Source organism: Lampris incognitus, chromosome 15 (assembly GCF_029633865.1).
Source record: "Lampris incognitus isolate fLamInc1 chromosome 15, fLamInc1.hap2, whole genome shotgun sequence".
In the NCBI taxonomy this organism is placed as follows: domain Eukaryota; kingdom Metazoa; phylum Chordata; class Actinopteri; order Lampriformes; family Lampridae; genus Lampris; species Lampris incognitus.
The window spans coordinates 8,547,013-8,563,966 of NC_079225.1; the positions used below are offsets into that span (position 1 = coordinate 8,547,013).

The 16,954-nt window shown below is 43.4% G+C and overlaps 1 protein-coding gene across 1 annotated transcript in view; it reads left to right on the forward strand.

The window, feature by feature from the left end:
- Nucleotides 1-16,954, forward strand: part of plg (plasminogen) — a 28,673-nt gene that overhangs the window by 4,954 nt on the left and 6,765 nt on the right. The window contains exons 2-16 of the mRNA XM_056294820.1: nt 1,269-1,404; nt 1,499-1,605; nt 2,123-2,237; nt 5,608-5,747; nt 5,944-6,064; nt 6,379-6,497; nt 7,114-7,276; nt 7,537-7,661; nt 8,573-8,732; nt 8,901-9,064; nt 12,818-12,966; nt 13,599-13,692; nt 14,251-14,365; nt 15,212-15,286; nt 15,410-15,550. Of these exons, the coding sequence (XP_056150795.1) occupies nt 1,269-1,404; nt 1,499-1,605; nt 2,123-2,237; nt 5,608-5,747; nt 5,944-6,064; nt 6,379-6,497; nt 7,114-7,276; nt 7,537-7,661; nt 8,573-8,732; nt 8,901-9,064; nt 12,818-12,966; nt 13,599-13,692; nt 14,251-14,365; nt 15,212-15,286; nt 15,410-15,550 (1,924 nt within the window). The remainder of the gene's footprint in view (nt 1-1,268; nt 1,405-1,498; nt 1,606-2,122; nt 2,238-5,607; nt 5,748-5,943; nt 6,065-6,378; nt 6,498-7,113; nt 7,277-7,536; nt 7,662-8,572; nt 8,733-8,900; nt 9,065-12,817; nt 12,967-13,598; nt 13,693-14,250; nt 14,366-15,211; nt 15,287-15,409; nt 15,551-16,954) is intronic.

A 16,954-nucleotide genomic window follows, 5' to 3' on the forward strand; every position in this document is an offset into this window, starting at 1 on the left:
CACAGCCGGGGGGCTTCCAGTAGCCCCATAGCTCGGGCCGTGGTCCGGGCATCCAACGCCGCCACCACATGGAAACACCTCGTATCGTCCCGCGTTATTCCTCCCAGCTCGAACTGGGCCTCAATGTGCTGAAACCATGGCCGGGCGGGGACGGTGCCGCCAAACATCGGGCAACTTCCCCGTCGCTGCTGAGATGCTAGCGCTAACATGAGCCATACCGTTAGCATCCCTCGGAACCGGAGCGGTGTCGTCATCGCTTTGGGTCGACATGTTCGTCGTCAACGTGCGGGGTCACCAATGTGGGAGTGCAGGGAGGAGGAGACGGAGAGATCGAGTCCAGTCCATCCCGTTTACTCGCCACACAAAACAACACAACGGTACAGCACAATCTCCCCTGGCAACCAGCTGACCAACCGCTAGGCTGCTGCTATAAACATGGCTCCACCCCGGAAACCCCAACCAGTGCCTACGTCATCACTCTGAATGTCCGCCTGAAAGGAGCAGCAGCCCCTGGTGGCTCTATCCTCCATTGTGTATCACCACTTATTGATTGATTGATTGATTGATTGATTGATTGATTGATTGATTGATTGATTGATTGATTGATTGATTGATAGATTGATTGATAGATATGTTGGATATGTGTGTTTTTGTCGTTGTGTTGCACCGCTGCGGGCTGGGGGAAACCATGTTTTGTTTCATTTCATGTACACAAGTGCATGAAACGACAGCTAAATGTTCCTGATTCCTGGCTGTGGGCCTGCTGGCTGTGGACCTGCTGGCTGTGGGCCTGTTGGCTGTGGGCCTGTTGGCTGTGGACCTGTTGGCTGTGGACCTGCTGGTCCCTGGCTGCTGCTTTAGGCAGCCCGGAGCGCGTGCGCCCAGCATCTCAAGGCGGACCTAAACGCAGTGTTTCCAAGCTGCATGTGGATGACTCAGACGTCGGTGCGTCGTCCGGTGGCGCAACCGCCCAGCTTGTTTGCCGCGCTTCAGCGCGCAGCTTCCGGGACACGTTAGCTCCGCTGCTCCTTACTGGAAAACAAAGACAAACACACGCTGCTGAACTCCCGTTTGTGTGTTCACGTCCTGTTGGTATCAAGCCGGCGTCCTTACAACTAATAGATCGCTGCAAAAACCCCAAAAACTGGGTTTTTGGATTTGTGAGATTTGTCGACGTAAGAACCCCCCTACCCTACCCCACCCCACCCCACCCCGATCAAAAGTATTTTGTGAAATTGCCCTAAACTGTGTGACACCCCTGCTTGCAGCCCGAGGCCGTGCACTGGACGGCTATGCCAAGACGGAGGGCGCGTGGATCCTGTCGCTGCAGAAGAGGGAGTACATGCTGAGCGACGCGGCTCAGTGCGCCCTCAAATGCAACGCCGAGACAGCCTTCACCTGCAAGTAAGTTTACACGTCCGAGACCTGCACACGTCCCACCGGCCACCCCCTGACCCCCTGACCCCCTGAGCCCTGACTGACTGTCCCTGTCTTCCAGGTCCTTCATGTACATAGAGAAGGACCAGGAGTGCTGGACGTCGCCGCACAACTCGAAAACAGAGTCCGTTCTACGCAGGGCGAGTATCACCCTGTATGAAAACAAAGGCAGGTCTTCCTCGTCTTCTGCCCTCCAGAAGATCATCATCATCATCATTCTAGGGAACGCCTTAAAAGTGCAATATTCATTTTTTTCCCTTTATTTGAGTTCATCGGTGCCTTTCATGTCCTCAGTCTAGAACTGCCACGTGTGTGCGCGCGCGCACGTGTGTGTACAAACCGCCCCACTTCCAATTACGTGTGATATTGTTTGGCCTGTATCAAATTGTCATTAATATTTAACCTGTAGAAAAACAGCAGTGATGTTTGGACTGTATCTGCAAACAGACTCAAGAGGTTAAAATCCGGAGTCAGGGCAGCTTTCGCAGGAGGCCGGGCTTAGAATCTGGCTTTCCTGTGATTAGATGAATAACCAACTCAGAAGTGCGCAACAGACCTACAGACATTTTATTTGTTTAGCCGGCAGGATTCATGCTCAACACGACCACCATCTTCGGTTCTCACTGGAAATGGGATTGTTTTGATGAGTATTGCATAACCACCCTTACCTGTTTGTCTTGTCCAGGATTCTTGCAAGAATGTGTGAATGGGCTAGGGTTAGACTACAGAGGAACAAAGTCCAAAACGAAATCCGGAAAGACATGCCAGAGGTGGGAGGCAAAATTCCCACACAGGCCCAAGTATGTATTATATCATATCATATCATATCATATCATCATATCATGTATCATATCATATCGTATCATGTATCATATCGTATCATATCGTATCATGCCGTATCATGTATCATATATCATATCGTATCATATCATATCGTATCATGCCGTATCATGTATCATATATCATATCGTATCATATCGTATCATATCATATCATCATATCATGTCGTATCATGTATCATATCGTATCATGTATCGTATCATGTCGTATCATGTCGTATCATGTATCATATATCATATCGTATCATATCATATCGTATCATATATCGTATCATGTCGTGTCATATCGTATCATGTCGTATCATGCATCATATCATATCGTATCATATATCGTATCATGTCGTGTCATATCGTATCATGTCGTATCATGTATCATATCATATCGTATCATATCATATCATGTCGTATCATATATCATATCATATCGTATCATGTCGTATCATGTATCATATATCATATCATATCGTATCATATATCGTATCATATCGTATCATATCGTATCATGTCGTATCATGTATCATATCATATCGTATCATGTCGTATCATGTCGTATCATATTGTACGATATCATATATCGTATCGTATCATATCGTATCATGTATCATATCATATCGTATCATATCGTATCATGTATCATATCATATATCGTATCATATCATATCGTATCATATCGTATCATGTCGTATCATGTCGTATCATATTGTACGATATCATATATCGTATCATATATCGTATCATATCATATATCATATCGTGTCATATCGTATCATATCGTATCGTATCATATTGTATCATATATCGTATCATATCATATCGTATCATGTATCATATCATATATCGTATCATATCATATCGTATCATGTATCATGTCGTACGATATCATATATCGTATCATATCATATCGTATCATATATATCGTATCGTATCATATCGTATCATGTATCATATCATATCGTATCATATCATATCGTGTCATGTATCATATCATATATCGTATCATATCGTATCGTATCATATCATATCGTATCATATCGTATTGTATCGTATCATATATCATATCGTATCGTATCATATCGTATCATATATCATATCGTATCATATCGTATCATATCATATCATATCATATCATATTGTATCGTATCATATCGTATCATATCGTATTGTATCGTATCATATCATATATCATATCGTATCATATTGTATCATATCGTATCGTATCATATCATATCGTATCATATCATATTGTATCGTATCATATCGTATCGTATCATATCATATCGTATCATATCATATTGTATCGTATCATATCATATATCATATCGTATCATATCGTATCGTATCGTATCGTATCGTATCATATCGTATCATATCATATTGTATCGTATCATATCATATCGTATCGTATCATATCATATTGTATCATATCGTATCGTATCATATCATATCGTATCATATCATATTGTATCGTATCATATCGTATTGTATCGTATCATATCATATATCATATCGTATCATATCGTATCATATCGTATCGTATCGTATCATATCATATCGTATCATATCATATTGTATCATGTATCATATCATATATCATATCGTATCATATCGTATCATATCGTATCGTATCGTATCATATCGTATCATATCATATTGTATCGTATCATATCATATCATATTGTAACATGCATGGATAAGTAGACGCGTTGGTCCTTGGCGATGTCTCCTGCGGTGTGGGTGATACGGGTTCGCGTCTCGGCCGCGGCAGTTCCTGTGGTTGCCCCCCGAATTCGTGTCCGATGTGGGATGGTGGGACCGTAAGGCCATCGGAAGCGCATGCGCCCAGAGGCGTGAAGGAGCTGATGTGCTTAAGTGCGGGGACGTGCTTCCCGAAGGAGGGGGGGTAATGTAACGTGTATGGATAAGTAGACACGTTGGCCCTTGACTAACGGGCCGGACCCTTTAGTCGACTGGTTAACATGGTCGCTTGCGCAGTGGCGCCCCCAAGGGGTGGCCACTGCCACCCTGATATTATCCCTGGCCCCCCCCGCTGGCCCCCCCAGCCACGAGTCGCATATGCAGAATATGCTTCTGATTATGCATAATATGCTTCTATCTGATATTTTACATTAGGTGCTGTTCATTTAAATCAATAATGTATATGTTTCTTAACTCTCATGTTGACAGTTTTCAATTAGCCTATACAGTATACTACAACAGCATCATAGAATTCCCCAAATTCAGTCATGGCTTTTGGTTTTGGTGTGCCACCCCAAGATTTTTAGGGGCCCCATTTGGACCCCCCCCCCCCTATGAAAAATTTCTGGGGGCGCCACTGCGTTTGCGGAGCGGGAGACACGGGTTCGCGTCCCGGCTGTGGTGGTTCCCGGACTGCTCCCCAAATTCGCTGCAATATCGTATCATGTCGTATCATGTATCATATCATATCATATCATATCATATCATATCGTATCGTATCATATCGTATCGTATCATGTCATATTGAATCATATCGTATCATATCACTATATCGTATTGTATATATATATCATATATATATATATCATATAATATCATATCGTATCATATGTCGTATCATATCATATATCATATGTATCATATATCATGTCATATCATATATTATCGTATCATATCATTTGTCATATATCGTATCATATCTTAATATCCTATCATACTGCATCATATCATATATCATATCATATCGTATTGTATCGTATCATATCATATTGTATCATATCATATATCATATCGCATCATATCATATATCATATCATATTGTATCATATCATATATCATATCATATATATATCATATCATATTGTATCATATCATATATCGTATCATATCATATCGCATTATATTATATCGTATCCTATCGTATTGTATCGTATCATGTCATATTGAATCATATCGTAAATATATCATGTATATATATATCGTATTGTATCGTATGATATATATATATATATATATATATATATATATATATATATATGTCGTATCATATCGTATCATATCATATACCATATCGTATCATATATCATATCGTATTGTATCGTATCGTATCATATCATATTATATCGTATCATATCAAAAATCATATCCTATATCATATCATATCGTATCATATCTTAATGTCGTATATCATATCATATCTTAATGTTATATCATATCATAATATTGTATCGTATTGTCTTGTATTATATCGTATCATATCGCTTAAGACATTGCATTGCATTGCGACGCAACACACAGCACAGCATATCATATAGCCTGTTACATCATTAAACTTGTTGTGGTGTGTTTGCTGCAGCATCACTCCCCAGACCCACCCCAGGGACGACCTGGATTCTAACTTCTGCAGAAACCCAGATGCAGACAGCAACGGGCCCTGGTGTTATACCACGGACCCTGACACGCGCTGGGAGTCCTGCAGTATACCAGACTGCAGCGGTAAGGCGCCAAAGCAGATGGACTGAGTGCAGTGATGGTTAGATAGTTAAATGGATAAGCATAGTGAGCTATCAGTTCACACCACCATCTCCAGTAGATGCAAGAACCTCACCGTGTACTATGCTGGCTTCATAAAATGGATAGATGGATATACAGACAGACAGGCGTTATGACATCTGCACTTGTTGCCCTCCAGAGGAGTGTATCTACTGCAGTGGGGAGGATTACAGAGGCAAAGTCTCCATCACAGAGGATGGCTACACCTGCCAGCGCTGGGACTCCCAGAAACCACACCACCACGGCTACATCCCCAGCGTGTAAGACGCCATTAACACCAATGACCTCCTCTCAAAGTCCACCCTCAAGGAATTTGTTGGGTTTTGTTTGTTTTGGTTTTGGTTTGTTTTTGTATGGATCATGCAACGATCAAAAACTAAAGCTCCCCTTTTAACTTCCTTCCTCCTAACCATTGTTGTGATGTCTCTTTTTCTAGCTCTATCGCTGCATCTCCATCAACATCTGTGGCCTTCTCAGTTTGACTCTCTCTCTCTCGCTCTCCCTCTCCCTCTCCCTCTCTCTCTCTCTCTCTCTCTCTCTCTCTCTCTCTCTCTCGCTCTCTCTCTCTCTCCAGTCTTCCAGATAAGTTTCTGGAGGAGAACTACTGTAGGAACCCTGATGGAGAACCCAGACCCTGGTGTTTAACGACCAGCAGCTCCAAACGGTGGTCCTTCTGCTCGATACCCCGCTGCTGTTAGTCCTCCTCTTGATCCTTTGTCTGTTTAGGTGATGTTTCTTCTCCACCGAGCAATCCAAGCTGGACATTTTCAAATATTGCAACTTGTGCCCGAAGCAGTTCGGGTGTCTTGTGCCTATGTCGTCATTCTGTTCAATCCCTTTGGAGCTGGTCTCCATGTCACATGACCAAGTGGGTCCTTCGAAATGGAGGAGAAGCTATGTGCTCGCACTCTTTTTCTTTGTATGCTAGTAAAAGCCACCATCTGAACGGGCGCAAAGACGCCTATCACCTTTAACACCCCCACCCCCTTTTCATCATATTCTTGAAGCGTGGAGTGGAGCAGCGACCGTCCTGGTCGCTGCTCCACTCCATACCATAGGCTAATTGGCCAAGTACAATTGGGGAATTAAAAAAGACAAGTATCGTGTATCGTTTTGTTATCAACCAAGTCACCGTAGTTGACTTTTGCATCTATGCCACCGTATTCTTGTTTCCCCTGGCAGCTGGGGAAGTCTGAGGTGATCCGCTATGATCAGCAGTTATTTGGAAATACCTGAGCCCCTCTTATACAACACCTGCTTCTGCCTTTATGCTTTTAACCATCTATCTTTTGTCCGCCCTACATCTTAGCATCGGAGCCACCCACCATTGTGCCGGAGCTGACCTGTGCCACAGGTGACGGCACCGCCTACAGGGGAACAGTTTCTGCGACAGTCTCTGGTAAAACATGCCAGCGCTGGTCGTCCCAGGTTCCACACAAACACAGCCGTACTCCTGAAAACTACCCCTGCAAGTAAGACCGTGCAGCAAAAGATTGTTTTGTCAGAAATGAAGGGGTCTACAGTGCATTGTTTGTCCTTATTAAGATTAAGGTTAGATGGAGGGGGGAGAAATGCACCCCTCATCAGTATGGTGTCATATTGTTTTATCGGTGCTCTTCGGTATTTTTGTATGTCGGTCATCTATCTGTCTTTTTGTTCGTCGAGCTCTGTCTGTTTGGTTCTCTAAATAACGGACTACCTGATTCTGTGCCATTCTGGTTCTGTCTGTCAGAGACCTAGATAACAACCATTGCCGTAACCCAGACAATGAGAAGATGCCGTGGTGTTACACAACTGACCCTGACACACGTTGGGAGTACTGCGAGGTGCCAAGCTGTGGGGATTCACCCAGACCAGGTATTATGATAACTGGTGATGATGATGATGATGATGATGATGACGACAATGGTGATATATACATTAATCCTTTGAAGAATGAATTGAGATTGACCGGTGGATTGGTGCAGCATCAGCAGTAATGCGGACGTTGTACTGGACCATTGTGTTGAAAAGGGAGCTGAGCCAGAGAGCAGAGCTCTCAATTTACCAGTCAGTCTTCGTTCCAACCCTCACCTATGGTCCTGAGCCTTGGGTAGTGACTGAAAGGGTAAGATAGCGGATACAAGCGGCTGAAATGAGTTTCCTCTGTAGGGTGTCTGGGCTCAGCCTTAGAGATAGGGTGAGGAGCTCGGACATCCGGAGGGAGCTCGGAGTAGAGCCGCTGCTCCTTCACGTCGAAAGAAGCCAGTTGAGGTGGTTCGGGCATCTGATTAGGATGCCTCCTGGGCGCCTTCCTTTGGAAGCTTTCCAGGCACGTCCAACTGGGAGGAGACCCCAAAGTAGACCCAGAACTCGCTGGAAGGGCTACATGTCCAATCTGACCTGGGAGCGCCTAGGGGTTCCCAGGTCAGATTGGACATTGTAGCTTGGATGTGTAGTCCTTCCAGGAGGAGCTGGAGGGCGTTGCTGGGGAGAAGGACGCCTGGAGTGCCCTACTTAGCTTGCTGCCACCGCGACCCGATCCCGGAGAAGCAGCTGATAATGAGATGAGATGAGATGAGGTGAGGTGAGGTGAGGTGAGATGAGATGAGAGGAGAGGAGAGGAGATGAGATGAGAATTAATTCTCTGCTGTATCTGAGCTCTATCTTGGTTAAAATCTCTGCGCTGTAGCTGCTTTCTGCCCCCTAGTTGTGCACACATCTCTGTGATGACGTTGCACGGAAACCCTCCTATATGTATCACTTTTATTTCCTCTCTGTGGCTGTAGATGAGCCAGTTATCCCCACTGAGGAGGAAGACTGTTATGAGGGGAATGGATCAAGCTATCGTGGCGTGACCTCAGAGACCATCAGTGGGAAGAAATGCCAATCCTGGAGCTCCACGACACCTCACAAACACATAAAGACCCCACAGAACTACCCATCTTCGTGAGTCCACGTTATACCACATAATCACAAAATTAATTACATGGCTGTTAATCACATGGCATGTGCTCATCAGATTAACCAACCACAAGGGGACCCTGCAGAATGTGGCCCCAGCTTGAAAGTTAAATGCTCTGCGATATAAGGCTTTTTCTACTCTCTCTGTGGCAGTGACCTGAGGAGGAACCTGTGTAGGAACCCAGACGGGGACAGAGCTCCCTGGTGTTACACCACCGATCCCAGTGTCCGCTGGGAGTTTTGCAATGTGGAGAAGTGTGCCACCAAACCCAGCGTACCTCCCAATCCACAGGGCACCCAAGCCCCATCAGGGAAAGGTGATTTATCCCTTAATCTAACTATGACGTTATTCATTTATCTACTTACATTTGTAATTTTTCCATCCATTCATCCAAGCGTACTACATATACATACATACTTACACTGAGATGGGCTCTATTTCAATTAAAAGTATTTGAACTGAGTATTTTCATTACTTTTGAGTACGTTGTAATTCGTGTTTGATCATTCTGAAAAAAGATTGAATGTAATTTGTAACACGTTACTTCTGGGAGCAGTATTTTGTATTTGAAAATACTCAAAAAGAAGGGTGGTCTTTTCTCTAGATGTAGACCATTCCGATGTGGGCTGCATTCAGCAGCCTTTTGTGGTGCGCGTGCTTCAATAAGAGGGGTTATATGGAATGGATGAGTCAATAAGAGGGGTTCTATTGAATGGATGAGTCAATAAGAGGGGTTCTATTGAATGGATGAGTCAATAAGAGGGGTTCTATTGAATTAATGAGTCAATAAGAGGGGTTCTATTGAATGGATGAGTCAATAAGAGGGGTTCTATTGAATGGATGAGTCAATAAGAGGGGTTCTATTGAATGGATGAGTCAATAAGAGGGGTTCTATTGAATGGATGAGTCAATAAGAGGGGTTATATTGAATGGATGAGTCAATAAGAGGGGTTCTATTGAATGGATGATTCAATAAGAGGGGTTATATGGAATGGATGAGTCAATAAGAGGGGTTCTGTTGAATGGATGAGTCAATAAGAGGGGTTCTGTTGAATGGATGAGTCAATAAGAGGGGTTCTGTCGAATGGATGAGTCAATAAGAGGGGTTCTATTGAATTAATGAGTCAATAAGAGGGGTTATATTGAATGGATGAGTCAATAAGAGGGGTTCTATTGAATGGATGATTCAATAAGAGGGGTTCTATTGAATGGATGAGTCAATAAGAGGGGTTATATTGAATGGATGATTCAATAAGAGGGGTTATATTGAATGGACGATTCAATAAGAGGGGTTCTATTGAATGGACGATTCAATAAGAGGGGTTCTATTGAATGGACGAGTCAATAAGAGGGGTTCTATTGAATGAATGAGTCAATAAGAGGGGTTATATTGAATGGATGATTCAATAAGAGGGGTTATATTGAATGGACGATTCAATAAGAGGGGTTCTGTTGAATGGATGATTCAATAAGAGGGGTTATATGGAATGGATGATTCAATAAGAGGGGTTCTATTGAATGGATGATTCAATAAGAGGGGTTCTATTGAATGGATGAGTCAATAAGAGGGGTTATATTGAATGGATGAGTCAATAAGAGGGGTTCTAGTGAATGGATGATTCAATAAGAGGGGTTCTATTGAATGGACGATTCAATAAGAGGGGTTCTATTGAATGGATGATTCAATAAGAGGGGTTCTATTGAATGGATGAGTCAATAAGAGGGGTTCTATTGAATGAATGAGTCAATAAGAGGGGTTCTATTGAATGGTTGAGTGAATAATCAGCTGTGTTCTTCAGTGCTGTGTTAAACTACGTCATGCACTGTCCCATTATCAAACCTTACCACGCTCACCTGATGGGGGACGACAGCTCTGAACTCTGCTGGCTGAAAGGGTGTAGACTTACATCTTTTCAGGAAAACCTTTCACACAATCAGTAGTCATCTTTGTCTTCGTTCAGAACCCAGACTGATTTTAAGCGTCCGTACTCTGCAGAACCGGTCTTTGGAGAACTTCGAACACTATAATGGGGTTTCCTGTTTACAAACGTTACGGGTGCGTGTGCAGCCAGGGGGCTAAACCGCTTTGGCAGCTCTCTGAAGATTATGAGAGGCGTAATCTTTAGAGAGCTGCCGAAGCGGTTCAACAACAATGAAAATGTTGAACATTTTCCACTCGTCCTTTTGGCGGTTTGTGCAGTTTATTGCACAACAAGTGTGCGTCGTCTCTGCAGTATCGGAGCTGTATCTTGGTTCAAATCTCTTCACTGTAGCTGCTTTCTGCCCCCTAGTTGCGCACGCACCTCTGTGATGACGTCGCACGGAAACCCTCCTGTAGATGCCATGTCTTTTATTAGCATTTGAAATACAAAATACACGTATTTTAGTGAAATACATTTTTTACACCGGGGTTTTGTAGTTTATGTTTGATAGAGTTGAGAAAGATGGATTTGTGTTTTGTAACATGTTACATTATGAAGTGTCTTTGCCCTTCTTTGTACATACATACGTAGATAAATAAGTACATACATTGACAAGTACATACATGCATACATACGTTAATAAATATATACATGCATACATACAGACAGACATATATACATACATGCATGCAGACGTATATGAATACATACATGCATGCATGCATACATACGGTTATGTTCCCCGGTAAAGGTCCAGGGGATGAGGGGTAGTAACAAAGAAAATAGAAGAGTCCCGGGGGAATAAGAGAGGTGGGAGGCGGAACCAGATGTATTAACAAAACGAACCTTTAGTCAAACTATAGAATAAACAGGCAACTAGAGACGCTGGCTCTTAACTAACCAGGCTTTAACAAAACAAACTCAGATCCAACCAAACCACAAGAACCAAGAACACCAACAGGTTTCACCCTCCTTCTCAAGGAGTCTAGAGTATTGACGCAAGAGCTCGCTCTCTGGTTGACACCAATGGCCCACTGGCACTGTTGGGTGTCTCTCTCCAAGGTATATACCCAGGTGATGAGGAATCGGGGTCACCTGGGCTCAATCAGCAGTTCCACAGGAGGCGGGGCATTACCTGGAGAGGGAAGATTACAGACACGCGGCACTAGGGCCGTAACACATACATGCATGCATGCATGCATACATACATACATACATACATACATACATACATACATACACACACACACACACATACATACACACATACATACATACATACATACATACATACACACATACATACATACATACATACATACATACATACATACATACATACATACATACATATATATATATATATATATATATATATATATATATATATATATATATAAGTACAGACAGACAGACATACATATATAACTACAGACAGACAGACAGACAGACAGACAGACAGACATACGTACATATATAACTACAGACAGACAGACAGACATACATACATATATAACTACAGACAGACAGACAGACAGACAGACAGACATATATAACTACAGACAGACAGACATACATATAATACATATATAACTACAGACAGACAGACAGACAGACATACATATATAACTACAGACAGACAGACAGACATACATATATAACTACAGACAGACAGACATACATATATAACTACAGACAGACAGACAGACAGACATACATACATATATAACTACAGACAGACAGACAGACAGACAGACAGACAGACATATATAACTACAGACAGACAGACATACATATAATACATATATAACTACAGACAGACAGACAGACAGACATACATATATAACTACAGACAGACAGACAGACATACATATATAACTACAGACAGACAGACATACATATATAACTACAGACAGACAGACAGACAGACATACATACATATATAACTACAGACAGACAGACAGGCAGACAGACAGACAGACAGACATACATACATACATACGTACATACATACATATATAACTACAGACAGACAGACAGACAGACAGACAGACAGACAGACAGACATACATACATACATACATACATACATATATAACTACAGACATACGGACATATCCAGTGTTCTCTCTGTCTCTCCGTGTTAGACTGTAAGATGGGTAGTGGATCTCTGTACCGTGGTCCTACCTCCATCACCTCGCGGGGGGTCACCTGCCAGGCCTGGAGTGCTCAGAGTCCCCACGAACACCCAAGCTTCACCCCTGAGACCCACCCGAACAGTGGCTTAGAAGGCAATGTAAGAGATTTTACTGCCGCCGGGTAGCCAGCGTTATCACACACCATTCCACTTATTGTAAGGAATATCAGTCAATCCAATTATTAACAAAAACCCTGACATTGTAATTAATAAAATGATGATGGGACATCCGGGTAGCGTGGCGGCCTATTCTGTTGCCTACCAACACGGGGAATCGCTGGTTCGAATGCCCGTGTTACCTCCGACTTGGTCGGGCGTCCCTACAGACACAATTGGCCGTGTCTGCGGATGGCAAGCCGGGTATGAGTATCTTGATCGCTGCATAGCGCCTCCTCTGGTTGGTCGGGTCACCCATTTGGGGGGGGGGGGAATAACGTGATGCTCTCACGTGCTACGTCCCCCTGGTGAAACTCCTCACTGTCAGGTGAAAAGAAGCGGCTGGTGACTCCATATGTATGGGAGGAGGCATGTGGTAGTCTGCAGCCCTCCCCGGATCGGCAGAGGGGGCGGAGCAGCGACCGAGACGGCTCGGAAGACTGGGGTAGTTAGCCAGGTATAATTGGGGAGAAAAGGGGGAGAAAAGTAAAACAAAGATATAAGAAAAAAGCGAAATGATGATGCTTCTGACTTGGCTGTGAGCTGATTCGTTCATTCTCCTGACACATACTCAGAGCTGCAGAAACCCCGACGGTGACGTGAACGGACCTTGGTGTTACACCACGGACCGGGACAAGAAATGGGACTACTGTCAGATCCCAGACTGCGGTATGTGAATGTACTCGGCTTGTATGCTAATCTTAGTGTACATTTTAGCTCTTCATTCATATACCATTTATCTTCATATACTAAAAAGTGGCATATATATATATATATATATATATATATATATATATATATATATATATAGTATCATTGCAAGCCTCAACATGTTGTTTATTTTTTCTCCTCTAAAATGTAAATATTCTATTGATTATTCTGCCAGCAAGGAAATCAAGGAGTCCATGTAAAATCATCTGCAAATATCCTAATTCTCCAGAAAGCAGCGTATGGGCCTATGGACGCTAAGCTGATAGTTGCCTTTAATGGTCTCGGATCAAAGTTGCAGGTGATTTGGTAGCCAGTGTGTGAGTGATTAAAGCTGGCTGGTGTGTCTGCAGAATATGCTCAGGTCCAATATGCACGACCAGCGTCTGTAATCCAGAGCCGTCAAAGAGACAAAGCTGTCCTATATCACCCTGTAACTTTCTGTGCCCTATGGAAGTGTATTCTCTAGGTTTAACACTGTTGTGAGTCAGCTGTTGAGATTTGTGTTCTTATTTGTAGTGGGACTGAAATGTGGCGTACCAGCCCACAAACCAAGACGCTGTTTCGGCCGTATTGTAGGAGGCTGTGTGTCAAAACCCTTCTCCTGGCCGTGGCAAATCAGCCTCAGGACCAAGTAAGTGGGGTGACAGTAGTCAATATTATTCTTCACAATACACACATCCGTTTGTGTTTATGTGGTGGTTATCTATTTTTCCCCCAGTGACTGAATTACTTCATCCATCCATCCATCCATCCGTCCATCCGTCCATCCATCCATCTATCTATCATCTATCCAACATCCATCTTGTCTCCTCTATTAATGATTTAAACTAAAAGATTGAGAATTGAGTAGTGCATTGCTGTCGGTCCACTGCCATTATGCTGGAGGTCTCCTTCTATATGATCTACTACTATTACTTTCAGCTGCTCCCGTTAGGGGGCGCCATAGCGGATGATCCGTTTCCATCTCGTCCTGTCCTCTGCATCTTCCTCTGTCACACCAGCCCCCTGCATGTCCTCCCTCACCACATCCATAAACCTCCTCTTTGGCCTTCCTCTTCTCCTCTTCCCTGGCAGCTCCATATTCAGCATCCTTCTCCCAGTATACCCAGCGTCTCTCCTCCACACATGTCCACACCATCTCCATCTTGTCTCTCTTGCTTTGTCTCCAAATCTGATCTATGATCCACATATTTGATTTGGCAAAGATTTTACGCCGGATGCCCTTCCTGACGCAACCCTCCCCATTTACCCGGGCTTGGGACCGGCACTAAGGATCCCCTGGCTTGTGCGTCCTCGGTGGCTGGGTTGTGTCCCTCTATATGATAACACTCAGTAATGTGTTGTCATCGGTAATGTGACACGTCTGTTGGGTGTAATATCAGCATCAGTGTTGTGAATATCCATGGTTGAGTCTGTAACTCTCGTCTCGCCTTTGACTGTATCTATCTGTGTCCATACCTCGCCATGCCTCCACCAGCTCCGGAATCCATTTCTGCGGGGGAACCCTGATTGCGCCACAGTGGGTCCTCACGGCTAAACACTGCCTGGAGAGGTCAGTGGCAGAACAGCACCCTTGTCCTACCGGGCAGCCATTGTCAAACACAACGATAACATACCTATCTTCACCCTGGATAAATACAGTAACCTGGGTGTGTGTCTGTGCATGCATTGGAAGGTCAAGGAGGCCGGCAGCCTACAAGGTGTTGCTGGGGATCTACACAGAGAACGCCAATGAGGCATCCAAACAGGAGAGGGCGCTGGCCAGTCTGATTCTGGAGCCAAATGGAGCCGACATGGCACTCCTCAAGCTGGAGACGTGAGGACTCAGGTTTTGCTAGCTTAGAAAGATTAAGCCCGAGAACAAGAACAAGAATACAGCTAATGCTCTAACCACAAGTACTACTTTCACTTCCTGCTAGCAAGAGGAATGTGCAACTATATCACCACCAGCACCACCACCAGCCATCATCACCACTACTACTGTTACTACTGCTACTACTACTACTACTGCTACTGCTACTGCTACTACTACTACTACTACTACTGCTACTGCTGCTGCTGCTACTGCTACTACTGCTACTGTTACTACTGCTGCTGCTACTGCTACTACTACTACTACTACTACTGCTACTGCTACTGCTGCTGTTACTACTACTACTGCTACTGTTACTACTGCTACTACTGCTACTGTTACTACTGCTACTACTACTACTACTACTACTGTTACTGTTACTACTGCTACTACTGCTACTGTTACTACTGCTACTACTACTACTGCTGCTACTGCTACCGCTACTACTACTACTGCTGCTACTGCTACTACTGCTACTGTTACTACTACTACTACTACTGCTGCTACTGCTACTGCTACTACTACTACTGCTGCTGCTGCTACTGCTACTGCTACTACTACTACTGCTGCTACTGCTACTGTTACTACTACTACAACTGCTACTGTTACTGCTACTACTACTACTGCTACTGTTACTACTGCTACTACTACTGCTACTACTGCTGTTACTACTACTACTACTGCTACTGTTACTACTACTGTTACTACTACTGTTACTACTGCTACTGTTACTACTACTACTACTGCTACTGTTACTACTACTACTACTACTGCTACTGTTACTACTACTACCACTACTGCTACTGTTACTACTACTAATACTGCTACTGTTACTACTACTTCTGCTACTGTTACTACTGCTACTGCTACTGTTACTACTACTACTACTTCTACTGCTACTGTTACTATAACTACTACTACTGCTGCTGTTACTACTGCTACTACTGTTACTACTGCTACTGTTACTACTACTATTACTACTACTGCTACTGCTGCTGTTACTACTACTACTACCACTACTACTGCTACTGTTACTACTACTACTACTGCTGTTACTACTACTACTGCTGTTACTACTACTACTACTGCTACTGTTACTACTGCTACTGTTACTACTACTACTACTACTATTGTTACTACTACTACTACTGCTACTGTTACTACTGCTACTGTTACTGTTACTACTACTACTACTGCTACTGTTACTACTGCTACTGCTACTGTTACTACGACTACTGCTACTGTTACTACTACTACTACCACTACTACTACTACTACTACTACTGCTACTGTTACTACTACTACTGCTACTGTTACTACTACTACTGCTACTGTTACTACTAGTACGGGTGCATGAAGTAGAAGAGT